Source organism: Lytechinus pictus, chromosome 5 (assembly GCF_037042905.1).
Source record: "Lytechinus pictus isolate F3 Inbred chromosome 5, Lp3.0, whole genome shotgun sequence".
Classification (NCBI taxonomy): domain Eukaryota; kingdom Metazoa; phylum Echinodermata; class Echinoidea; order Temnopleuroida; family Toxopneustidae; genus Lytechinus; species Lytechinus pictus.
The window spans coordinates 12,173,382-12,199,272 of NC_087249.1; the positions used below are offsets into that span (position 1 = coordinate 12,173,382).

Genomic DNA, 25,891 nt, shown 5'->3' on the forward strand with positions numbered 1-25,891 from the left:
TGATTGTCCTAAGATATTTTATTGCCATATCAGTCATGATTTTTTGCTATAATACAATCATTGTATGCAAAACCTCTATTCCTTCATCAGTAAAAGAAGGGATTGTCGAGTCATGAAGCTATTACAAAATCAAGTATTCAATGTAGAGCAAACCTGGGAAGCGGATAGGGATGAGAGGCTTGGTTGCAACATATACAGTATCATTGAAAAACATTTAAAAGTGATTAAGTTCAGTTTCCTACTGACAAAATATTTAGATATGTAATAGACAATTATTTATTGATGCAATATTAATGTGTCCGAGAACTCTCCAATCATTACTGTAAAGAGTGATCAGACAGCACTCATACACACATTGTATTGCATGTTTGTTTTATACTTGCCTTTCATGATGTCAAACAGGTTATGTTTCAAAGATATCTATATATTGTTACATAAAACATTTGGTATAAATTCTTAAATCTCTATGGTCCTGGAGTGATTTTTTTAAGAGTTCTGTTATACTGTGTAGAGATTGTTAAAGCATGTCTCAAACTTTGATAAAGGGTCAGTACTCAGAAATATATACAGATAATGCACATTTATGAGTGTGTTGTGCTGATGCAGCGCATTTGAGGGTATTTGTGCATGAGAAAAGCAAGAGGCACTGTGTCAAGTGCTTTTACAGGTTATTGTGAATACCCAAGATGCCTGCTTTGTTGTTAATATCACTGATTAAAAAATGTGCATTATTTGTTTTATAAAATGGGTCGGCAGTATGAATTAGTGGAAAGGTAGGAATCCTTCCAAAGTTTTGAGGATCGCACAGATGAAGAAATGACAGTTTTCTATAACAACACCACGGGTATATCTAGTATGCTCACATGGAAGTGTATAAAAATCTTTGCCATAGCCTTTCCTTTGATAGAAGTTATAGAACGCATACTCCAGATATCCTTTCAGTTTTTATGTGCTATGAGTAAACTTGTGCTCCCAAAATGCACAATGCTGCATGAAAATGCATGGATACGAGGTTGCAGAATTAAAGCACGAACACTAGCCTACATACACACTTACTATTGGCTAAATCCTTGAACTTTTTTTATAATATCAATAATTGAGTATCATGTAATAATCCAAATTTACAGAAATGTAGCAAGATAAACTGGATGTAAACCGTGTAGCAATTTTCCATTAAGAAGTGTTGCTTTAATGTAAACACATGCACAATACAGTCAAAATGCGTCAGTTAATTAAACTTGCTTTTACCTAGTACTCAAAACTTGCATATTCTGACCATATTAACATGGCATTTCTCTTGAATGAAACTAAGTTTTTGCAGGAAACTCAATCCATTGCATATCCATTGAATATTTGTGTAGGTTCCCAAGTACCTCACTTGGTCACTAAGTTTTAGATTCATTGATTAATTCATGGTTTGCTTTCAACAACAAGTGTATAAATAAATTTGGCACAACTAAATTGGCAATTATCAGATGGCATTGCAATCGATTGCAAAGAAGCTTCTTGCAGTATATAGTATACCAACCCCGAAATTCACAAGGTCAACTGAATCGCAGTTGGTTCCTACAGTAAATGTACAGGATTATACTGCACTATTTAAAAGAATTTTGATTATCTTTTTATCATTATAATACTAATATTGACTGACAGGGTGTGTAACATATAACATTCTTTCGACTGCTGAATTTATATTTTCAGAAGGGAGAATATGAATCCATTTGGTGGTCTACAGAATGTGGCATTTCACAGTCTCCCAGTAAGATCATACAGTAGCTTTTTTTGCTAGCATGGGTGGGATTGATTGTCTAGAATCAAGTGTAAGGCCTTTAATCTTATCACTGCCTTAGAATCGATCATCAAAAAGTTAACTTTTAGTATGCTTTTTAATCGATTCTAAGGCTTTACCTCCTATGTTCAAATAGATTGTCACTCAAAATATTTACAAACATGAAGTGGACATTAATTACATTAAGAAATACAATAAAGTTTAGAATTGCTCATAAAAGGTGATTTTACCACATGTAAAATCAATTGCAATACCCTAGCTTACGATATAACCTTTGTACGTTTTTAAAACTGGAATTAAAATACTTCATCTACAACGAGTCTGAACATCTACAACTAACAAATTACAACGGATTTTATCACATATAAATCAATTGCAATAATATACTTACCATGCTATACACTTTGTGCATTTTAAAAAATCTATCTCAATGTCCAAACATATTGTAGCTCCAATAAAATACAATCAAATTTAAAACTGATCATATTATTACCTTTATCACATTTAAAACCAATTACAATACCATATTTACAATGGTATTAAACACTGCACAGTTTAAAAGACAATTGGAAAGCTTCACCTCCATATATCCATACGTAGCCCTCCAAAAAAGTGCCATACACTTTGTGCATCATCAAAATCAAATGCAAAGCTTTGAACATCTCAATGTCTGGACATATTGTAACTCCAAAATGACACTTGCAAACGATTTTGAAATTGATTATAAAATTGATTTTACCATGATGTAGTCAAAAATCGATTTAAATACCTTACTTTACAACAATGTACACCTGTTCCATTTTCAAAATCAATTGAAAGTGTTCTACATGTATAATCTTAGAACATATTCAAACTCGAAAATAAGACTTACAATTGATTAGATCATAAAATTGATTTTATCTCATTTAAAAATGATTGCAATACCTCGCCTTTTATATAACTTATGATATATCCTATGTATATTTTTAAAAATCAATCAAGGTTTCACCTCCATGTTTGGCCAGCTCTGAAAAAAGGCTTGCAAAGAAGAATATTGAGCCTTCTTCATTGCCAATAATACCGGGCAAAAATATTGACCAACTGGTCAATATTTTCATCGGAGATGACCGGGTAGGAAAATATAACAATAACAATGCCTGTAATTTTTATCGTGTGACAAGCTATTGACAAATCAGACATTAGTATCTGTGCTAGCTATCTAATATTAAGGATTATATACCAAGAAACCTTGTTCCCACACAAATTAGATAACCAACCTTGGAAAATCTAAGAGCAGAAAACTGGGTGAACAGTACGGAACCTATTGTGAGAAAGGGTTTCTTATACACTTGGCAAACTAGGCATGATTTTGTGAAAGTTTTCAGCACTGAATTACTTGTTCCAACAGTTTCAGTGAAAACAAGCTCAATGAATCATTGCCCAGTGCTTCGTAACACAATATTTTTCTGTATGCATGAACAATTTGGATTAGTTGCTGGTCTGAGTTTTGAGCATATTGTGTACATGCACTTGAAGCACTTATGCAAATCCTTCAACAACTGACTAGTGGAGGATGGGCAATTGATCAAATATTACTTGTTTTCTTTTAGTGTTGCCCAACCATCATCTGTGTCTGTTCTGGGGTTGATTTTACTTAGTCTTGGAGGCTGGCTGGAGCACTTCGATGAATCCAACAACTACAAGACGGGCATTGTTTTTGGCAAAGCAGAGGCAATCAGCCAACAATCATGTCTTGACTTTGAATGTTGTGACACTTTCATCTCCAGTCTGTTTCGGCATATCTGCCAAGGCAATGGGTTGCACCTGAAGAACTTCTGCGAATCCTGCACCAAACCAACTGGTGATGTGAAGGTTGTCTAGAGTGAAGTAGTACAGTCTGTCAGAGCAGGAGTTCCTTCTGTAGACTGATCGAGGGTCTGCTGAAAGGATGTCCTCTACTGCCTGGTGAGCTTCATCATAGCTGGAGAGAAATTCCAGCTTGTGATCTGTGGTACAAGAAAGAATGAATGCTATCAATGACTTACATTTGAACAAGGGAGGCCAAGAGCTAAGTATGGTTACACTGTACTTGGTCGTAACTGTATCTACATAATATCAGAATTTTATTTTTAGAATACTATCTGTAATTAATCTGTAATTTCCCATTTTAGTAATGTTTACTAGCAATGCAAGGATGACTGAAAGACAGAATATGACTATCATATAAAGAAATACTACTTCAATGCTCAGTCTTTCTTCCATAGTTGCAACTTATTTTATTTTCAATCACAATGTACATCTCAGTTATGAAGATGGTCTCACAGTAATACAAAATTTCTTTCAAAATTAGTTTGATTCACAGTTAACTAAAATCATCAGAAAATGAGCTACCTACGTTTGTGTCTCTATCTCTTTGCATGATTACATTGAGACAAACATTTGAAGAAGTCATTATTGTGTATTCTTACCCGAATCAGGATTTCTCCAGAATGAAGCAAGCTGAGCCTCAGCACTTGGAGTAAACCGAACAGCAAGTTTCTTAATCGGAGGAGCTCCTACCCAGTCAGCTACTCTCACATCATTTCTGCCGTCTTCAGTAGCATCAATGCTCTCAGGAGTTATGTTGCCATCTTCACTCTTAATTGTATCTGAGTCTGATGACCTATCATTTGTCTGTAGGCTAAAACAGTTTTCTTGAGAAGATTCTAAACCACATTGTGTTTCCTGCATATCACTAAGAACCCCTGACGCACCACCAAGCTGTATCTCTGATGGCGTTTGCTTGTGAGAATTATCAGTAGTTCTGGTAGAAGCTTGTTTAGGATTGTCATAATCAGTAACATAAGGTTTGATATCCAGGACTGGAGTTCTGTCTATCATGTCCACACCAGACAGGTACAGCGTGTTTCCTGAAAGACAAAAACAAGATTGACCTATTGCATTAAACATTCAAGGGAGGTGAAACATGACAAAGTAAGTGTTCAGGGTATTTCGAGACAGAAGGATCATTATTTCTTTTGGGTCCATTTTGAAAGTTCATACATGAGCATGGTATCCACTTGCCTTTCCACAAGGCCTCATGACTCGGCATATGCTCATGCCACGTAACATGTATAGACCAAGATGAGACTTATCGCCTAGCCGGTTCACCCAGGTTGGGCCACTAGTCTCTTTTCACTAGTTTCTAACATGGTTTCTAACATGCACATCCTATCAGGCACAGGTCCTTGTCTACAAGCTAGGTGTCCACCTTGTAATAATACCCAATATTTATAATGCACTCTTCCCAAATAACTCAAAGTGCTCACAATTTAAATATACCTAATTTACACCCCCCCCAAAAAAACAACATACATTAATGAAGGAAGTTGTCTAAAAAAAAAAATTTAAGGACTTTTGAAGGATTCAATGGTTGGGGAATGTCTTAACTGAGAGGGAGTTTGTTCCCATTCCATTGAGGATGCAACAGTGAAGGTTCCATCTCAGAGGCAGTGCCACTGCCCCCCCCCCACCCCCACTGGGAGTACATTGTACATACCTTCCACTTTGTCCAGTCTTGCCAGAGTGAGTCCTATAGGGTTCGGTCTATGGGGAGACCTGGATGCAAAAACGCCAACCTTTCTTCCATTCAGTCTTGGAGGTTTCACTTTGGCTTTGGTGAATTTCTCTTGGCTGTTCTCATGGAACACAAAGAGAATCCTGGAAGACAACATATATAATCATGAAGTTTCAGTTTCAAAATTTATTGATCAAAATCCACATATATTGGATCATTCTCAATTTTACATTACAATTACTTTAATATATGGACAATTACAGTTAGACACAAAGTTACAAATCAAATATACGAAATACAGAGAGAGAGAGATAGATAGAAATATAGTGGGCCCCTTACAGATAATAGTTAAGAAACATTAATACTTAGGTCACATTCTTGAAAAATTATGGTTAACAAATTTCATGTTGAACCCTAAAACAATCAATAATTGACCTCTTATAGCATAGGTAAAATTGTATGTTTTTTTTTTCTTTTGAACGAAAGTATTTTAAACTTCCCAGAAATATGATACCAAACTTCTTGCTGTTTTCAGGCAAGGACCCGGTAGGGGTTCACACGGTTACAGCCCGATAGACCGCGGGTCCGATAGACCGCGGGTCCGATAGTCCGCGGGTCCGATAGACCGCGGGTCCGATAGACCGCGGGTCCGATAGTCCGCGGGTCCGATAGACCGCGGGTCCGATAGACCGCGGGTCCGATAGACCGCGGGTCCGATAGTCCGCGGTGTGTGTAAAATTATTATCAGGATATAGTGAGATCCAATGTCATCAAGAGGTCAAAAGGCCAATGATACAAGTCCATGGGGTTCTATAACGATGACCCAAAGGACAATCGCCCCCTGACATCTACTTGCAAGGAAAATATTATCCCCATATTTTTATCGTGCAGGGACTGTTACCCCCCCCCCGGAAATTTACCCTCTAGACGCCATACGGAGCCTCTAAAATGCCATCGACTTGACGACATGGCGAGATACTTTATCTTGCCGTGTCGGCTAAATAAGCTTATTATGTCCGCATGGCGCGATACGTTATCCTGCCAAGCCAGTCCACATGTCAACAAGGCGATATATCGGGATTCTCGCCGGGACTTGTACACTTCATATCTCGCCATGTGGACATATCGACTTGACAAGATAGAATATATCGCTATGTCGAAATAATAAGCGTATTAATTACTTAGGCGGTGGAAGCGGGGGGGGGGGGGGTGTATTTCCCCTCTAAATTTGAGGTGGGGGACGGTCCCCCCTAGATTTTTAGTTGAGAACCTTTTTGTTTGCTTGTCAATTTGTTTTCTACGTCCCCCCCCTAAATTGAGGTGGGCCCCCCTAAAATCTTTTTGCCCCCCCCCCTAATTTTGGTTGATAACCTTTTTTTTTTGTCAAGAAATTTTGGTGGTCCCTCCTATAAATTTTGGTTGATTTGCTTGTCAAAATTTTTACCTGTGTCCATCCCAAAATTTCAGGTGGACCCCCTACATTTTTTTGCCTTCCGCCACCAATGATTAATTAAGACATGACAAGATAAAGTACCACGCCATGTCTTCACGTTGATAGCATTTTCAAGGCTCCATACTAGGGGTAATTATCCGGGGTAATTGTCTGGAGAGTAAATTTCCGGGGGGGGGGGGGGGTAACAGTCCCCGGCGGTAAAAATATGGGGATAATGTTTTCCTTGAAGTAGTTGTCAGGGGGTGATTGCCCTAATTGGGTTATTGTTATAGAACCCAGGCGCGGATCCAGGATTTCGTTGGGAGGGAGGGGAGGAATTTGACCGTGATTTTTGGCGCCCATGTGTACTTTTCGAAAAATGGCGCCCACTCCCTCCTGGCCAGGCTAACTTAAGTGCCTTAAATGGATTTTGAATTATCTTATAATCACATTAAAAAAAACAAAGACCACTTTTTCATGTGTTCTATAAAAAAAAAATCCATCAATATATAATGTGATATCAATGGGAGCGCGAAGCACGAGCGATGGGGGGGGGGGGGTTCAAATTGGTGTAACTTCTAACCAGAGTAGGCCCTACTAGAATATTGTGTGAACGGGAGCTGTAGTTTCTGTACTGTTGATTTAGAATACCCTTCAATAATATTAATGATAACCTCTTGGGAATAATGCAATCTCGAAGCAATCGACTAATTCTCCTCATCAGTGGCGTATTTATTCAGCATGGGTGCACGGGGGGGGGGGGGTGGCGACGGCACCAAGTTCAATAAAAATAAATGAAGTGGGAGGGGGTAGACATTAAAGAAAATCTGAGATTTCATTCTTAAAAACACATTGAGGTATCTCACATGGCCTAAATAAATAATGAGAACGCGAAGCGCGATCTGATTTTTTTAAATAGATTTTTCATGTATTATATCCTGAAAGCCTAAGTCAGGGGCGGACCCAGCTTCCGCCAATAGGGGGAGGGGCCATTTTTTCACCCATATTTTCCCCGATCGGCCGCTCAAAGTTGATTTTTTTTCTTTGAAGGGGTTGTCCCAGTGCCGTAATGAGCCAACAATTTCGAGGGGGCTCGATATGGTGTATCGCATAAAATTAATAAGAAGTTGCCAGTGAGCGAAGCGAGCAAGCAAATATGCCGACATTTTTATTACAAAAATACAAGGTTGTGATAGATTTTGACATAATATTTGGTAAATAATATTATATTTCATCCTAATCCATTTCCTTTTCTCTCTATTTTTTCTTAGTCTTGATTCTCTCTTTTTTTTGGGGGGGGGGGGGTGGGCAAAACGCCCATGTCCTAACAGTCCTAGCTTTACTTTATAAGCCACATAAATGTGTAATAATCTCTTAAGCCCTATGTAATCTAAAAATGAAATTTCATGTATTTTGTCCTGAAAATTGAACATTTTGGGCAATGTTTGTGAACCTGAACAGGACGCGTACGTAACTAGATAATTACCACGAGCGCGAAGCGCGAGCAGAAATGTTAAATATTCGTTCTGGCCTGGTCGAAAAGGGACCTGTTAAGGATGTTTTGTATTTAGCCATTAAGACGATACATATTTCAACGATTAAATAATGCGAGCGCGAAGCGCGAGCTGAACATTTTTTATATTCCAACCTAAAAAGATGAGATTTCAAATCCACCTATGGGACATTCGATTCATGTTTGTCAATCATGAAAAAGCATGGGTAATTTTTTGTATCTTTTTACAATAATAATGCGAGCACAAAGCGCGAGCAGAAAATTTTTGATATTCTGATCCGAAACTGGATAATTTTAGCACATTTTGAATAAGATCAAGCTTTGTATCTAAAAAAAACATGCGTGCGCGTGTTTTAGAGTTCGACAGAATCCTGGCAATCTGAATACATTTCATTTTTCATCATAAAAATCAATAATGCGAGCGCAGAGCCCGAGCTGAAAATAATATTTGAAATTCCGATATGAAAAGGGTCAATTTAAGCACTGTTTACAGCACTGTGTATATAGTGAAATTTGATAGCACTATATAAATAATGCGAGCGCGAAGCGCGAGCTGATATTTTATTATTATTTTGACCTAGGATCGAGACATTTTAGGCCTAAGGACATTTTGTCATCATATAAGAATGATGACTGTCTTCTATTTCTTTTCCTAAAACTTGTCGATATTTATTTCTGAAAAAGGGACAATTTAGTTATTATGAATTTATACAAATTTTATTTAATATTTATTAAACTGTTAAGCCTAGTGTGTGACATTTGTTGACAGTGCATGAGGCCTGAAAACTGGATATTTTAAGTATTTTTGTAATCATGAATAGGATTCATTGGTTGATATATTTTTAGCAAATAATGCGAGCGCAAATCGCGATCCGGAATTTTTTAATGGGGGGATTTAAGTAGTTTGTTATAGAATTAATATATAGGTATACATAACTCATCAATCAAAATGCGAGCGCACAGCGCTAGCTCATAGGCCTTTATTATTATTTTTTTTACAATCGAGACACCTGAAAAGGTATATTTAGAAAATCTTATATGAAATACAAAAAGACAATAGGTAGGCCTACTTGCCAAATAGTGCGAGCGCACAAAATGTTGTAAATGTTGATTCAAACCATAAAACGGACATTTTCCAGAGCACTTAAAAACATAAATTGGTAAATAAAACAAAATAATGAAAGATCGATGTCCGAGCTGAATTATGTTTTGTATATTGATATCAAAACTTGATATTTTAAACTACATATCAGCATATTGAGCAAGATATGTATCTCATCGAACAGGCAATGCGAGCGCGATGCGCGAGCGAAACTTTAATATAATGACATTAAATATTTTCAAAAATTGTTTTCCAAGTCTTCTCCTGACCTTATTTTATTCACTCGTCTTCCTCCTGTTATGTTTCGTCTTCTTTTTTTTCCTTTCTTACCCCCTTTTTTTCTTTCCCCGTTTTTTCCCAATTTATTTGCTCTGTCAATAGGGGGGAGGTTGCCCTCGGGCCGCCTGGATCCGCCTATGTTAGTAGTTGTTATGATGAACACGATGCATATCTATTAAGAAATGAATGCGACCGCGAAGCGCTAGCTGAAAACTTGATGAAATGAAAAATACATTTTCAGTTGTCAGGTTAGAATATCAAATATTTTCAGCTTGTGCTTCTCGTTCGCATAAAAAACTGTGAGGTCGGGATGCGTATATAACTAAACAATTTATTGATGCTAGCGCGAAGCGCGAGCTCAATTTTTTTATATACTGACTTAAGAAAGACTAAGGTATAATTCCTATTCTAATTGCTTGTCCTTTTTCTCTTTTTTTATGTTTCTTACCCCTTTTTTTGCGCCACCATGGGGGGGGGGGGAAATCTTTGCCCCCTGGATCGGCCAAATGTATGTTGACTTGAAAAACACTAACACTTACATGTGGGATTGATGCAGAGGATGCATACCTCATTAATCAAATATTGCGAGCGCGTAGCGCGAGCTGAATTTGATAATAACCCTTTTTTGTGACCCTGAACAGGGTATCTATCTTGCTAAACAGACTTAAAACTCGAAAACATTGGTTTTGTCTGTTATCGTAAAAACGGGATATTTTAATTCAGCCGCATTAATTTAAGTTTTTTGGGGCAGGACATATATTTCACTATAAACAGGCAATACGAGCAATGTTGCGCCTCCGGTCAAAAATGAATTTGCATTAAGCCCCCTAAGTTCAAGGTCAATTTGTCGCCCTCGGTTGAACATAAACTTGGCGCCCCCATGTGAAATATAACTTTGCCCTCCCTCCCCCTCTCTGAAACATGTATTTGTCGCCATGTGGTCAAAATTCAAATTAGCGCTCCCCTAGTTCGAATATCAATTTGGCGCACCTCCTGTTCAAACATCAGTTCGGCGCCCTAATGTTCGAACGTCATTTTGGCGCCATCAAATCGACGTCCAGGTCAACATCTCCCTCTTCCGTTTCCCATCTCCATTTCTTTCTTTTTTTCTTTCTCTTATCCTCATTCCCCTTCCTTCCTTTCTCTTTCTTTCCCCCTCTTCCTCTCCCCTTTTCTTCTTCTCTTCTTTTCCTCCTCTCTCTCTCTTTTTCTTCTCTTTATTTTCCCCTTTTCTTCTCTCATTTATTGTCTTCCTTTCCCCCTTTTCTTCTCTTTTTCCCCTATCTTTTCTTTCCCCCTTTTCTTCTCTTTTTTCTGTCTTTTCTTTCCCTCTTTTCCTCTCTCTTTTCTCGTTTTTCTTCTCTTCCTCCCCCCTTACTCTTTTTTTTCTCTTTTCCCATCTTCCTCTCTCTTTAAATATTATTCTCTTCCTTCCTCTTTTTTTCTTCTTCTTTTCCTCCTTTTCCTTACTCCGTTCTTTTCTTTTCTTTCTTTTCCCCTCTTCCTCTTTTTTTCTCTTTCCCCTTTACTTTTCCCTTTTTCTTTTCTTTCCTTTCCCCCTTTTTTTCTTTTGATCTTTTTTTCTTCTCTCCCTCCCCCTTCCCCTCTCTCTCGCTTTCTTCTCTTCTTTTCCCCTCTTCCTCTCTCTCTTTTTTCTTATCTTTCTTCCCATCTTCCTCTATTTAAATATTCTTCTCTTCCTTCCTCTTTTTTTTCTTCTTTTTCCTCCTTTTCCATTCTCCTTTCTTTTCTTCTCTTCCTTTTCCCTCCTCTCTTTTTTTTCTTTTTTTTCCCCTTTTCTTTTCCCATTTTCTTTGTCTTTCCTTTCCCCCTTTTCTTCTCTTTTTTTCTTCTCTTCCTTTCTCCTTCGTACTCTCTTTTCTATTCTCTTCTTTTCCCATCTTCCTCTTTCTTTTTTTATTTTCTCCCTTTTCCCCTCTTCCCCCCTCTTTTTTGAGCTGGGGGTGGGGGGGGGGGGGGCTAAGGCAGTTCCCCCTTGGCCCCCCCCCATGGATCCGCACCTGATAGAACCCCATGGCCTCGTATCATTTGACCTTTGGACCTCTCGATGACATTTGATATATATCTGATCATAATTTTACACACACTGCGGACTATCGGACCCGCGGTCTATCGGACCCGCGGTCTAACGGACCCGCGGTCTATCGGACCCGCGGTCTATCGGACCCGCGGTCTAACGGACCCGCGGTCTATCGGACCCGCGGTCTAACGGACCCGCGGTCTATCGGACCCGCGGTCTATCGGGATGTCCCCGTTCACACAGGCATACAAATACTTTTAAAATAAAATTCAGGGTCCAAGACAATTAAAACAAAGATATATTAACCCATTGGTGACTGGGTTCTGGGCTGGGATATATAAATAGAAAAGGTATGGGGGGAGCGAGGTAGATGTTCCCAGGAGACATGCAACCACTTTTTAATGGTTCCATTATAAAAGTATCTTCAGCAATTTGAGATCGAGGTCTTGGCATGGCCCTGGGAAGCCTGAAGCACCCCAAAAAATTTCTGTGGGGGTACTGTGTGTATTATTCTTCACAGGCAGCACCCCCAGGTATTCTGGAAGATGTGTAAAAATGGAAAATTGTAACCATAATGACCTTCATTTGTTGTGAACCCCCCCTTTTTTTTTGCTTTGGCTAACTTTTTACCTTTTTTTTTCTTGCTGTTCAAATTTATTGGGGACGGTCTTAGTTTCTTTTAGTAGTGAAAACCTTTTTTTTTTTGCTTTTCAAATATACTCAGGACCAATTTGACTTTCATTTGTAGTGAAAACCTTTTTTTTTGCTTTTCAAATTTACATCAGCACCCCCACTTAAAGAACGTTCCCATGGCCCTGCCTTGGCTAGGGTACGGCCAGACATCTGTGCTAAAACATGGTCATTTGATCTCTGATGAATTATGATGCTTTTGAGTTTTTAACAAAAAGTTGCACCTACCAGACATGAGAGAACTGTGATAAGCCATCCAGGGAATGATCCGGGCAGACAAAAACAGACTTGAGGATTTCAAGCTTTGCCCTTGCATAGCCACAGACCGACGGCTGCCTTGGTGTCCCATTCTTGCTCTTGAAACAAGAGCGGATATAACCGATAGGAGAAGTGAGACTGAGAGTACCGGAGGAGACCGATGGCCGCTGGGAATGAGCTTCAGAGGTATCTGTTGAGCATCTCTTCGCTGTAGAGTTGACTGAACTTTGACCCAAGTTAGACATCTTTAGAATGATGTCAGGAATCGTGAACAGAGAACGTCTTAGCCTGGTAAGGTGCTGTAACCTTATTGGGAAGCAAATATTGAAGAAAAAAAATATGGGTAGGCCTAAAGCCACAATGTGTAAGATGTGACTGCATTCTACTTTTAAAGAAACCCATAGCTTTGTACACATGGCCGTATCCAGGGGGGGGGGGGGGGTAAGAAAACTGCACCTTTTTTAAAATTAAAAATAACAAAAAAAATCACCTAAATTGTGCATGAAACCCTGAAATTCTACTTATATTTAAAAAAAATGTAAATCACACCAATCAGAATGACAAGCCCTATCACTTTCAAGTTTCCTTTGAAAATATTTTGTGTCCTGCCCCCCCCCCCCCCCCCGAAAAAAACCCATAAATTGATAAGACTGTCTTTCCTCCACAAAAGTGTATCCAACTTGAACTTGAAGTTCGTCTTGTTGCCTATTATTCAGTGAAGAAGGGGCGGGGGTGACTTGACAGTTTGGTTTAGATAGATCAGACTAGGCCTAGGCCAGGGTGACCAGATTTCACAAAATGAAATACGGGACAGTCGATAAAAAAGATCAACAACGAAGGCTACAGGGTGTTAGACTTGTGAAAAAAATATAAAAGGGAGGGTGAACGAAAGAATGAAGGAGAGTAAGAAAAGACGGAAGAAAAGAGATGAATTGAGAAGAAAAAAAAAGAAAAATGAAGGAAAAAAAGAATAAAAGAAAGTTAGAATAAAAGAAAGATTAAAGAAAAAATAAGAGAGAAAAAAATGGTTTACCTCATTCTTTGAATTGAAAGGAAAATTAAGAAAGGAAGGAAAGATTAATAAATGTGTGAAAGAAAAATAAAGGAGAGAAAGAAAAAAAGAAATTAAGAAAAAAAGGAGCTGGAAAGAAAGAATGAAGGAAAGAAAAATGTTTCCTTCATTCTTTGAAAGAAAGAAACAGAGAAAGAAGAAAAACAGAAAGTGAGGAAGGAAGGGAGGGAAAGAAAGAATAAGGGAAAAGAATTAGAAGGAAAAATAAAGAATGAAAGAAAGGAGGAAAGAGAGGAGAGAAAGAAAAAAAAATAATGGGAGAGAAAGAACGAAAAGAAAAAAGGAGAGGAAGAGAAAAGGAAGCAAAGAAAAGTTTAATTAAGGGAAGAAAAAATGAAGGAAATAAAAAAATAATAAAGAAGGCAGGTAAGAGAAAGAAGGAAAGAAAGAAAAATAAACAAAGAGAGAAAGGATCAGGAAAGAAAGATAGGGAATGAAGATGGAACAAAAAAGGGCAAGCAGGAAGGATAGAAGGATCAGGAAAGAAAGAAAGATGACAAAAGTTTTAACTTCAAGCAAACAAAAGCAATCCAATTATCTAACAGAAATGATATTTGGTGCTTTTTAAATATATTTTAAAAATTCTCAAAAACTAAGATGATTTAGAAATGAATAAAATTTCAAAGTGAAAGATTGTCATCTTAAAAATTAGATGAAACATCGCGGCATCATACACAAGACTCGAAACGGAAGCTGAAACAACTAGATCTAGTGATGAAAACTCAATAACTTGTTCCTCCGATTACATCTCCAAATCAGTAATCTGAGAATCCATAATTATACAAATTTCCAGCCGATTTTGTGATTACGTTGGTGGAAAAACTGTTTATCATGTCATTGCTTACACCATTGAGAATCTGCTCTAGTAGACTGCCAAAAACAAGCAGGAGGCCAGTTCGTTTGCAATGTATTGGGTTAGCAAGAAAATTACCGCAGAAATTGCAAAAGTTTAATTATCGATTTTATTGTCTCTGCTTAGTCATCTGTTTCATCTATTTGATGAAAATTCGTCACTTTTATGTATTAACTACATTTTGTTCAATATTCTGAAATACGGGACAAATACCCGGTAGGCGTCCCGGGAAAGGTTTGTCGGGACACTGGGAGAAAGTAGCAAAATACGGGACAATCCCGGCAAATACGGTATGTCTGGTCACCCTGGTGCTGGCCTAGGCCCTATAATAGCTAGATCTCCTTGGAACTTTTTTGAGATAAAAATGTAATTTGTCAAGCGACTGACATGACATGTCTTGACTTGAGAAGTTGAGTAATGAAATACCAGTAGGTATAAATGTTAATCTGATATAATCTGTTTGAGTTGTTCTTTCTTTTGACTTTGCCACGGCCACACCCCCATCAACTTGAACAATGCCCCCCCCCCCCCCCCGGTTAAAAAGTTGTTCTGTTAGTGTTACTTGTCAACAGCATCTTACTTTACTTTAATCCTAAGCCTATTAGTTCGAACAGTTGATGAGTAACACAATTGTTTTCACAGACACTTGTTCATACCACTCCCAAAGCCCGTTTCTAACAATGCATGTTGTCACGGAACGATGGGCAGCCATGACTCTGGCCGAGCCGAGCCTCACGAAAAAGTGTGACTGATCATCATTCGATATGGGACCCCCAAATGAGATAATAATTAACACTTATGGTCTGCACGTCTTATTATACTCACATATCTTATTTAAGCTAGCTAGCGCTTGAAGGCAAGATACTTTTTCCTAATGATCCCATGGCAAACTCAAACTAGGCCACATTGCACATGCACATCCATTTCTGAAGTAAACCGTACCGGTACATGTGAAGGCCGAACGGTACCCCGACGGCGTGCCCCTCGCCTGAGCTGCCGGGCCAGCCGGCCAGACAGCTTGGCCAGTGCTGCTGCTAGCTTGCTGCATGCATGCCATGCTTCATGCTACGACCCAGGCGAACTAGCCTTGTGCTGTTAGCCGCGCCGGCCCGGGGCGCGCGGCGCCGTGGACCGACTTGCATTTTCGGCAATGTCCATTCGTACATGTACAGAGGGCAAAATGGCCGGTACTAGCACACTGGAGTTATTAGAACAAAGAATTGCTGAGCTGGAAAGCAGGATATGCGGCGAAAGAAACCCGATTGGTATCCAAGGATCGGTAAGACTGTGTTTGATTTTGGAAAACTAACAATTGGTGTTTTGTGAAAGGATTTGATGGAGTCGGAGTTGAGAAAGTGAAAGGAAAATATCGACCACGGTCCCAGCTGTTCGTTTCCATGTTGGGGGAGGGCTGGGAAGAGTTCCTTTTGCGACAGCCACCCAAAATTGAAAATAAAAATATGGAGAAGGTTCAAAATAATATATCTAGCCAATATAGATCATATATGATTTGAGAGTGGAAATACATGCCAAAATATGGTTTTATTCCGTCAAATTTCAGGCAAAATTGAGTGTGTGACAATCATTGTCCAATTTTTTTTGTAATGTTAGAGTCATCGGCGTCTTTGTCATCGGTATTTAAATAATTTAGCCAGGCAAAAAAAGCAAAGATAGGTCTGAAGGCCTAGTCGAAGTATCGGCTTATGATAGCTAGAAAACCCTTACGCAGGGTGCTACATAACTTTTTTGAAGCACTTGCCCAGTCGGGCAAGTAAATTTTCAAATAGTTGGAAAATACTTGCCCGAATATAGATTTCACTTGCCCGAAAAAATCCTTCAAAACAAAGTTTTATTGCTTTAAAGCAAGTTATAGCCTTATAGTTTTACATACCATACCATTGACGGCTTAAAATATACATTTTTCAACATGATTACTGATGTACCTTGTAGTTTTATTTCTTTTTTTTAATGATTTTTATCTTGAACATCATGACAAAATAAATGGTGAATATGCTCTTTAATTAATTTCCTAATCTCATATATTTTCCATATATTTTGGAGGGGACTACAACACACACACAAAAAAGGGGAAATTGAAAAAAAAAAACAGAGAAAAAAAAATTAAGAGAGGGTGAGAGAATGAAAGAAAAAAAGTAAGAAGAAAGACAGAAAAGACGAAGAAATAAAGGAAGGAAGAGAGAGAATGGCCTGGCTGCGGGGAAGAGAAAGATTGAAAGAAAGATAGAAAGGAAGAAAGAAGGGAATGGAGGATGGAAAGAAAAAAGAAAGAAAAAAAAGGAAAAAAAATGAGAAGAGAAAGGAAGGAAAGAAAGAAAGGAATGAATAAAAGGAAAACAAGAAGAATAAAGGTAAACAGAAAGGAAGGAAAAGGGAAAGAAAGAAAACGAGAGAATGGAAAGAAGGAAGAAAGGAAGAAAGAAAGAAAAGGTATAAGGATAGATGGAAGGAAGGAAAGAAAAGAAAAGAAAGATACATGTACGACGAAAGACAGAAAGAAATGAAGGAAGGAATGAAGGAAAGAGATGAAGGAAGGCAGAAAGAAGAAATAAGGAAGAAAAGAAAGGATGGATGGAAAAAAAAGAAAGATCAAAAAACAAAATAAGAAAATCAGAAAGAAAGAAGGAAAGAAAAAAAAAATAGAAAAAAATTGAGGGGAAGAGAAAGGAAGGAAAGAAAGGAACGAATAAAAAAAAGAAAAAGAAAGAAAAGAGGTAAAAAGAAAGAAAAGAGAAAACGAAAAGGTAAAGGATTGATGGAACGAAAAGAGAAAGAAAGAAAATGAGAGAAAGGAAAGAAGGAAGATAGGAAGAAAGAAAAGGTATAAGGATAGATGGAAGGAAGGAAAAAAAAGAAAAGAAAGATACAACGAAAGACAGAAAGAAATGAAGGAAGGCAGAAAGAAAAAAATAAGGAAGAAAAGAAAAGATGGATGGAAAAAAGAAAGATCAAAAGAACGAAAGACAGAAATAAAGAAAAACAGAAAGAAGGAAAGAAAGGAAGGAAGGAGAAAGAAAGAATGAAAGACAAAAAGGAAGGAATGAAGGAAAGAAATAAAGAAAGAATGAAAGGGATGAAGAAAGTAAAAGAAAAAAAGACAGGAAGAAAAGGTAAATAATGGATGGACGGATGGAAGACAGTAAGAAAGAATGAAAGGAAGGGGAAAAAGAAGGAAGGATTAAAGAAAGAGGTAAACAAAGGTTGGATGGAAGGAAGAAAGAAAAAAAGATAGAAAGAAAAGAATGACAAAAAGAAAGACAGCTATACTATAGTAAGAGAAAAAATGAACAAAAGAAGGAAGGAAATTTAAAGAAATAAAGAGAGATTTAAAAGAAGGATAGATAGGCAGAAAGAAAGAAAATAGAGAGGGAGAAGCTCAAACTATCCAGTCATAAATAAAGAAGAAAATTTATCAATTTCCTTGGCTAAAAAAAATAGTTACGAAAGAAACAACGTTTATCAACATACACACAAATGCATATTTGGGACTGTCAAACAATGTATTTCAGTGTGTGCGATAGGCCTACAGACAATCATTCGAAACCTTTTTGAAGCATAAAAACAGAAGTGAAAATTTCTCCTTTTACTGCTTACAAATGACAGAGCTACCCCAATTTTTAGGAAATATGGACATTACAAGAATTTTCATTGGTGAGAAATGTGAATTTTGACAGTTCTGTGGGAGATTTCTTCCTGAGCAAACTTCGTTCGCGCAGCACTGTACTCCGTAGAAACTTGACTACATGCATCGGCTGCGTGGACTAGGCGCTAGCTAGCTTGGTATGCTAGACTGCCATTGATTCTGTGTGTGTACGTCTCTGAGCTGTGTGTTTATTGCAGAAAATGGCGCAAATTTTGCAATTCGAATGATAAACTTTTTTGAAAGAAGAAGTTAATGATATTGCTTTCTTTTTGTCTCTTTTTCTTTTCTATATTTTGATGGTGAAATATGGGGAATTTTTCTAATCTTAATTTCCATAGGAGAATTTTGCTTGCCTTATTCGGGCAAGCAGTTTTTGTCTTTGCTTCAAAACACTTGCCCGACTCTAACTTTTACTTGCCCCGGGCAAGCGCTTATGTTGCACCCTGCCTTATGGTATTACATGTAGCGCTTCTTGCTAGCATAGCGTGAAGAATCTTGACTGCAATTAAAACGACGTGAGTTTGAGTCCCAGCTAAGCCTAAGTAAGTACATGTAAGACTTACATTGTAGCCTTGAGGACTCCGTGATCATATTTTTTATGATTATGATATTGTCATTTGATCACGGAGCCTTGAACCGCCTCCCATATACATATAAGAGCCACATGTAAACAAAGATGGATTTCCCTAGGAAATCCATCTTTGAAGATAGAAATCACATAAATTTCTATCATTTTATTTAACCTTCATATGCCTAATGCGTATGAAGGTGCAAAAAGTATGTTAATAAAAAGGTTAAAAATTAGAGGTTTCTTACCAGACCGATCTCGCGTAGATCCCTCGATCCATTCGTATACACCGCACATACAATAGGCTTGAACCGCTCTGTTATGACATACATGTACGTAGCTCCGATAAGCAATGTTACAAAATGCCGATTTGAAGAACAAGTTATAGATAAAAATTATTATTTAACAAATAACATTTAAAACTTGATTATAAATATAAATAATTATTATTACAATAATGATTACTTATATTTATTAAGTTTTAAATTTGATTATTACTAGAGAATACACTATAGATAGTCTAGCACAATTGCATGATTACACGGCGTGATCCACTGTTGGACTGTAGATCGAAATGGTCGCGGCGTAAATGCGGCATAGAATGGAAGTGCTTTATCTGAGCTCATGGTCTTGATCATTGTGCAGCGCATGCTTCCTCCCTTGACTGACATTGACCAAAGAAGAGAAGAAAAAATGAAGGATGAATCCATACGTACATGTAATTATAAACAAAGAAATACATAAGAAAATTGATTTAGAAGATGAAAGAAGAAATGAAACAAAGAAATACATGATAAATTATAGAAAAGAAAACGGAGGAAGGAGAAACCAAAGAAATACATAAGATTTTGTTTTAAAAAAGAAAGAAGCAAAGAAAAAATTTAAGATGAATCAAGACGTAGTTATAAACACCGAAATACATAAGAGAATTGATTAAGAAGATGAAAGAAGAAATGAAACAAAGAAATACATGAGAAATTATAGAAAAGGAAATGGAGGAAGGAGAAAACAAATGAGAAAAAATGAAAGATGAATCAAGACGTAATTATAACAAGGATATACATTAGAAAATTGATTAAGCAGAATTAATCAAAATCTTCAAAATCACAAGAGGTATCAGATAGATCTGAGTAGCCTGTTCCATCTTGATGATAACAAAAGGTCCAGAGGTCATAGTATGAAATTTAGGAAATACAGATGTAGATTACAGACAGGGCAATATGCTTTTACAGCTGGAAGCATTAATAACTGGAATGCTTTGCCAGAGGTAGCAGTTTCGGCTTCTAGTGTAAATGCATTTAAATCTGCCATCGAGAGGCACTGGAAATCCCATCCGTTAAAATATTCACCATACCAGAGACAACCCAACATGACGAGGGGAAAATAAGCTTCCAGCTTTATGTCTCTACATCTAAGTAAACCAAGTAAGTAAGGAAGAAATTAAACAAAGAAATACATGATAAATTATAGAAAAGAATACAGAAGGATGAAACAAAGAAAATTGATTAAGAAGATGTAAGAAGAAATGAAACAAAAAAATACACGATAAATTATATGAAAGAAAACAGAAGGAGAAAACAAAGAAATACATAAGATTCGTCAAAAAAAGAAAGAAGAATTAAAACATAATACAAAATAATAGATGGAACAAAGAAATCATATGAATCAATGGAACAAAAGATAAAAGAAGAGTTTAAACATTAAAATAAACAGAAATGACTGGAGAAAAAAATAAAGAAAAAACAAGGAAATACATAAGATTTGAAAGAAAAGAGAATGAAAGAAGAATTAAAACACATAGAATAACATATATGATAATGAGAATTGATAGATGATGAAAGAATTAAAACAAGAAAATACATAAGAATTGATAGAAGAAAATATGATGAAAGAAAAATAAAACAAAGAAATATATAAGAATTGATAGAAAAAAATGCAAGAAAATTAAAACAAAGAAATACAAAAGAATTGATAGAAGGAAATATGATAGAAATCTCAATAGAATGAAATACATAATTGATTGAAGAAAAGAGAAGAGAAGAGAAGAATTGAAAAATAGATTATACATAAGATTTGATAGAAAAGAGAGTAAAAGAAGAATTAAAACATAGCGCATCTCGGGATCACCGCAGAGGTTTGTTATAATATTGGCCCTCGAATGTGTACCTCGTGTTTTGATAAGGAATTTCATGCCGTGTTCGTTCAAAGACATCTAAACGGGGTATAAGAGTTTAGACTAGAGTCTGGACTCTCTAGACTAAGTGGAAATAGCTACTCTTTGCTATGGTATGGTTGATTTAATCCCAATTACTTGTACATGTAGCTCCATGACCATCACCCATGGGTGCATTACATGCTGCAGTGCGCAGGAAAAATTGAAGGGTTGGCGCATGCAACACTTGCATGGGATTGCGCGAATTTAAGAATTAATGAAATCAAGTCCTTCTACGAAACTTACCAAACGATCTGAAGTCAATTCCCCCTCATATCATGAATATCCCTCAAATAGCGTCATTTGAGCACTGATTTTTCTTCTCGTTGACAAAATATGGAGCTTTCTTCCATTTCCGAATTTTTTTACTCAAGAGGGCGCGGGCGCACGATTTATCTTCATATCAAAGACACTACAAGGGAAAGACTAGGCACAAAAAACTCTGACGTCAGAGTGCAGGATAGTGCGAGTTCTGGAATTATCTAGAATTATTTAGAATTTATATCAATAGCTTATGGGGCAACTCAGTAACATGGGTGAGGGGGGTGTATAAAATAAACAATAAACACATTCTTGTGCATAGAGGACCTAAATAATGAACTCTGTGCTCGACTCGCCAAATGGGTATACCGCACTCGGTCCTCGTTGTGGTATATCCATTGGCTCTTCTTGCACATCGTTCATTATTTGGCCCTGCATGCACGCGCTTACGTGCGTTATTTGTATACTAACCTCACAATACGTGTGAGTGCATGACCTTGCACCACTCACACTGTGCGAGGTTAGTATTATTACATGTAGTATACTATTAAACCTCGCACAAAGAACCGTGTTTGCCAGTAGATTTCTAACCAGTGGGGTGGGCATGCTGCGATGCCACTTCTGGCGCCCACAACACACGACTTCTATGGCTTGATTTTTCTGTGCGTGGCAGCATGTAATGAACCCTGGCTTTGAGTGCTCCATGGACCATGACTGACATTTATAATTTGCTCTCTTAAAAAGTCTGCGCATTTGCATTTCCCCTGGCCTTGTCTGAGTGATAGTGATAATCAGGCAACAATAAATAGACCCCAGCGCATATTCATAGATCGACTACGGGGTGGTGCATTTGTCGTAGAAAGTCGGCACCAGCGATAACACACAGATGCACACAATTAGGGTGACATGGCCTGTAAAGGGGTGAACTGTAGTGATTTTTTTTTCTCTTGACTTGAACATTTTTGAGTGAAATTAGTTATTGTTTATTGCAGTTAGATACTACATGTAGATCTGGATCTAGATCTATAATCCTAAGATGAAAATTTTGATTAAAAATATCTATGGATTTTGTCCAATGGTGCTTGAAAGTCTCACTACTCTGGCAGCTTTTTTTCAACTTTATTGACATCCCAATGCCGCCCTTGAGTGGCCTTTAGGGCACCCTGTCGTACACTCTTTTGCTCAATAAGTTCATAAAAATGAGTCTAAAATAGAAAATTGCACAACATTTTGAGTAAAATATATGGTCGTATTATGAGGTGTCTTTTATTCCAAGCTCTGTGTGGTCGTTACAGATTGATGCAGAGGTTCGTACCCTGGCCATGTCAAGGTCGGTCTTAAACTTAAATAATCATCTTATTGATAAACGTCTGAAAAGAGTCAATTACACACACACACACAAACACAATTTAAATGTAAAGCCTGCTAACAATACAGTAATGTATACAGTAATGATACCATAAGTATCATTCAATTGACTTGTAAATACTGAAATGTCACAATTTCTATCCCAAATTCATGGATAGAGTACATGTCCTCCAAACTGATTCATTTCTGTTTAAATCCATGTGTATTATATTTCCCTTTGAATTCACAGGTTATTGATAATTTGCACGGAGTAAAGCAGAAGATAGCTGGCATAACATCCGGTAAAAGCAAGACTCAAGCTGTGTGGAAAAGATGTAAGATACATGTATATACATGTATTTCTGAATCCGGGGGGAGTGAAAGTTTATAAAGCTCATGACGAAAGTGAATGTTTTTGTATTGTTTTCTACTGTAATTTGTCTACATGTATAATGCATGTGTGAACCACATTCTGTCAAGTGAAGTAAAAATGTCAACGATTGTTGTGCAAATCACCATTAAAGAACTAAGCTTTGTGTTACGGGCCATGGGGGAGTGAAGTTTATAAGCTCATGACGAAAGTGAATGTTTTTGTATTGTTTTGTACTGTAATTTGTCTGTAATGCATGTGTGAACCACATTCTGTCAAGTGAAGTAAAAATCTCAACGATTGTTGTGCAAATCACTATTAAAGAACTATTACCATGTATTTAATCTACATGTACCCCTGTCAGGCCCCTTTCTTAATTCCCCTTATAATCTTGTCACTCCCTATCAGAATAAAGGGATCACTGTTCTTTGCGAGCAGCTGATTTAATAAATTCTCAAACTACATGCAAGATAAAACATGTATATTTGTCCTCTAAAACCCTGAAACCAGAATATACATGTATGTAGGATGAAAAACTCCAGAGTTCATGTGTTGGAGAACAGATTTGCTCTCTTCACAATGTCATTGAAACCAACCCTCATTCAATTTCAAACTTTGGTATACTTTACATCTCCAAAATTTTGAATAGTTCCTGTAGATGTGATACTTTTGGACTGGTATTTTACACTACAAGCCTTACGTTCAGCCTTTTTTTTTTCTCGAAAAACCGAAATTAGATTATTATTATTTTTTTTTACATCGGAACAAAGTGAAATGGTCACATTACCCCACATAGGCACATGTACACACCATAAAATGGCAAGTTTAATCTGCCATTGTTCTTCAAATTGACACCTATCATTAATTTTCTATTCATTATATTACCATAGTACACTTAAAAAATACACTTAATAATAATAGACTTCATGCACTTACATGTACAAAATATAATATGGACTTAAAATCATTGATAAAGTAAAATTATAATGAAATATTGCTGATTTACATTTTGAAGTAGTGATAAAAAAATCGTATTGGCAGTTTAGAGTGTGTAATAATTACCTTGTGTTAAACAGCTTTTATTTATCAGGATCGACACCACATACATTTACTGCACTGGAATTTGTTTTTTTCTCCCTCTCTCATATTCCACATGGGATCTGTCTAGTATTAAGGATAAAAAGAAATAGCGATGGTGTCTCCAAAAGGTATTAATGAACCTCCCACTCTCATTTCCTTTCCTGTTTCTTCCATTCACACTTTTTCTCCTATTATTCATCTTCTTTCAAATTTTCAGTGGAAGAGCTGAATAATTATCTTGACCCTGAACTGTCTGGTCAGCTGACACTGAGCAGTGAGGCAAAAGCTGATATAATCTTAGCAGGTGTGTGTCTTTTTCAAACCTATGACAATATTTATTATCTCTACATGTTCCTACCAGGGGCCTGTGACTACAAAGCATAACAATCATCGTAGAACATTTTTCTATGAATTGATTGCATTGACTAAAATGTACAATTAATCTTGAATTTTTTTTTAACAAACCTGTATTTTTTTTCGGGGGGGGGGGGGGGGGGTGGTTAAGTTTTCAAAATATTAATCAACCCATGACATATTTATTTCTCTGAATGTCCCTGCGAGAGCCTAATTTAGGATTAATACCAAGCAAAAAAAAATGTAAAAACTAGATGTATAACTCTAAACGAAGATAAGGGCTTAAAGTCTATTTTAAGTTTTCCAAATTTAGTAATCTTCAAAGTTTGAATTCATATGAATAACAAAAAATCATAGAACATGTGTGTGAAATATGTGATCTAAACTCTTGTTTATTAATTAGAATGTAGGGTTAAAATATTTATAGAAAAATTTGTATTACCCCAACGCCTGTTTCCCCATAATTTGCTTGTTTTTTTCTTTATGGTATTGAATAGATATGAAGCATGAAATGAGACATGATATGAGACAGACAGAATTTCAGAAAACACTTTTGTTTGATCCAACTTGAAATAACTATTAAAGGTACATGTAGAAGTATAATATATGCATCTGAACACAGAAGGGCCTTGTCAAGAAAAATAATAAGATTTCTACAGTCTTCACTTGACCCCTTCAAAAAGCATCTTAAAAAAAATCTGTAAATCTCAACATGTTTTATGCTGTCATCAGCGCTTTGCACCCTCTGGAAAAAGCGTTATATTAATCAAATCGTAATTATTCATAAAGAGAAAGTATTGAATCTGGTCCAAAGCAAATTCAATGAAAACAATGCATCTGTCTCTTTGTTTCTTGTTTGAATGCTAGAATAGTAATCAAATAAGATTCATTATATTTAATCTTGTTATAAAAATCAGGCTGTCTCGCAGTCATTGCCATACTGATAACCACCTCCCTGTTCATATTTTACACATCATTATGTTGTGTATTTATGGATTCAATATTTTTGTCTGTCTTTGAAATGAGTGTCTGCTGAAATGTTTTTGTCTGCTTCTATCTTGTTTTGATTCACAGAGGAAGAACAGCTAAAAGCACAGGTAGCTCTCTTAGAAAAGGTCAAAGAACTTTCTTCTGTGCTTGATAGTGAACACATTAAAGGTGAGTTATTATTATTATTTTTTTTTAAAGGTGTGTATTGAGTATGGTCTTTCTGAATGAAAAAAAGACAAAGGAACTATGTAACAAGGTGCAATTTAATTATGTATATGTACAGTTTTATGAATGGCATGAATTGATTGAAATATCAACTCAATCTTTACTGTGTCAGTCAAGCGGGGATGAAAGATGTTCTATAAAGCTTTTTTTAAAGTTACACATAGGTGGGCGATCTTCTTGGGTGATATATCAAATCATTAATTGTTGCGATTCCCATGTAAGGAGAATAAAACTTTTGGAAAAAGGTCACCTGTGTGAA

The 25,891-nt window shown here is 36.8% G+C and overlaps 2 protein-coding genes across 5 annotated transcripts in view; one reads left to right on the forward strand and one right to left on the reverse strand.

Moving 5' to 3' along the window:
- Nucleotides 1-15,660, reverse strand: LOC129260508 (tRNA (adenine(37)-N6)-methyltransferase-like). Of its 4 annotated transcripts, none has more exons than XM_064099823.1 (5): nt 15,390-15,660; nt 12,610-12,938; nt 5,307-5,467; nt 4,237-4,677; nt 1-3,774 (listed from the first exon to the last, which is right to left on the reverse strand). In XM_064099823.1, the coding sequence occupies exons 2-5, from the start codon at nt 12,882-12,884 to the stop codon at nt 3,515-3,517; spliced, it is 1,137 nt and encodes a 378-aa protein (XP_063955893.1). In that variant the 5' UTR covers nt 12,885-12,938; nt 15,390-15,660; the 3' UTR covers nt 1-3,514. The 4 variants fall into 4 exon arrangements, with proteins under 4 accessions (XP_063955893.1, XP_063955892.1, XP_063955894.1 ...); XM_064099822.1 differs by having other exon boundaries at nt 12,610-12,945; nt 15,390-15,658; XM_064099824.1 differs by having other exon boundaries at nt 12,610-12,988; nt 15,390-15,523.
- Nucleotides 15,267-25,891, forward strand: part of LOC129261794 (dynactin subunit 3-like) — a 14,718-nt gene continuing 4,093 nt past the window's right edge. The window contains exons 1-4 of the mRNA XM_064099826.1: nt 15,267-15,843; nt 22,864-22,948; nt 24,281-24,367; nt 25,492-25,575. Of these exons, the coding sequence (XP_063955896.1) occupies nt 15,715-15,843; nt 22,864-22,948; nt 24,281-24,367; nt 25,492-25,575 (385 nt within the window). The 5' untranslated portion in view covers nt 15,267-15,714. The remainder of the gene's footprint in view (nt 15,844-22,863; nt 22,949-24,280; nt 24,368-25,491; nt 25,576-25,891) is intronic.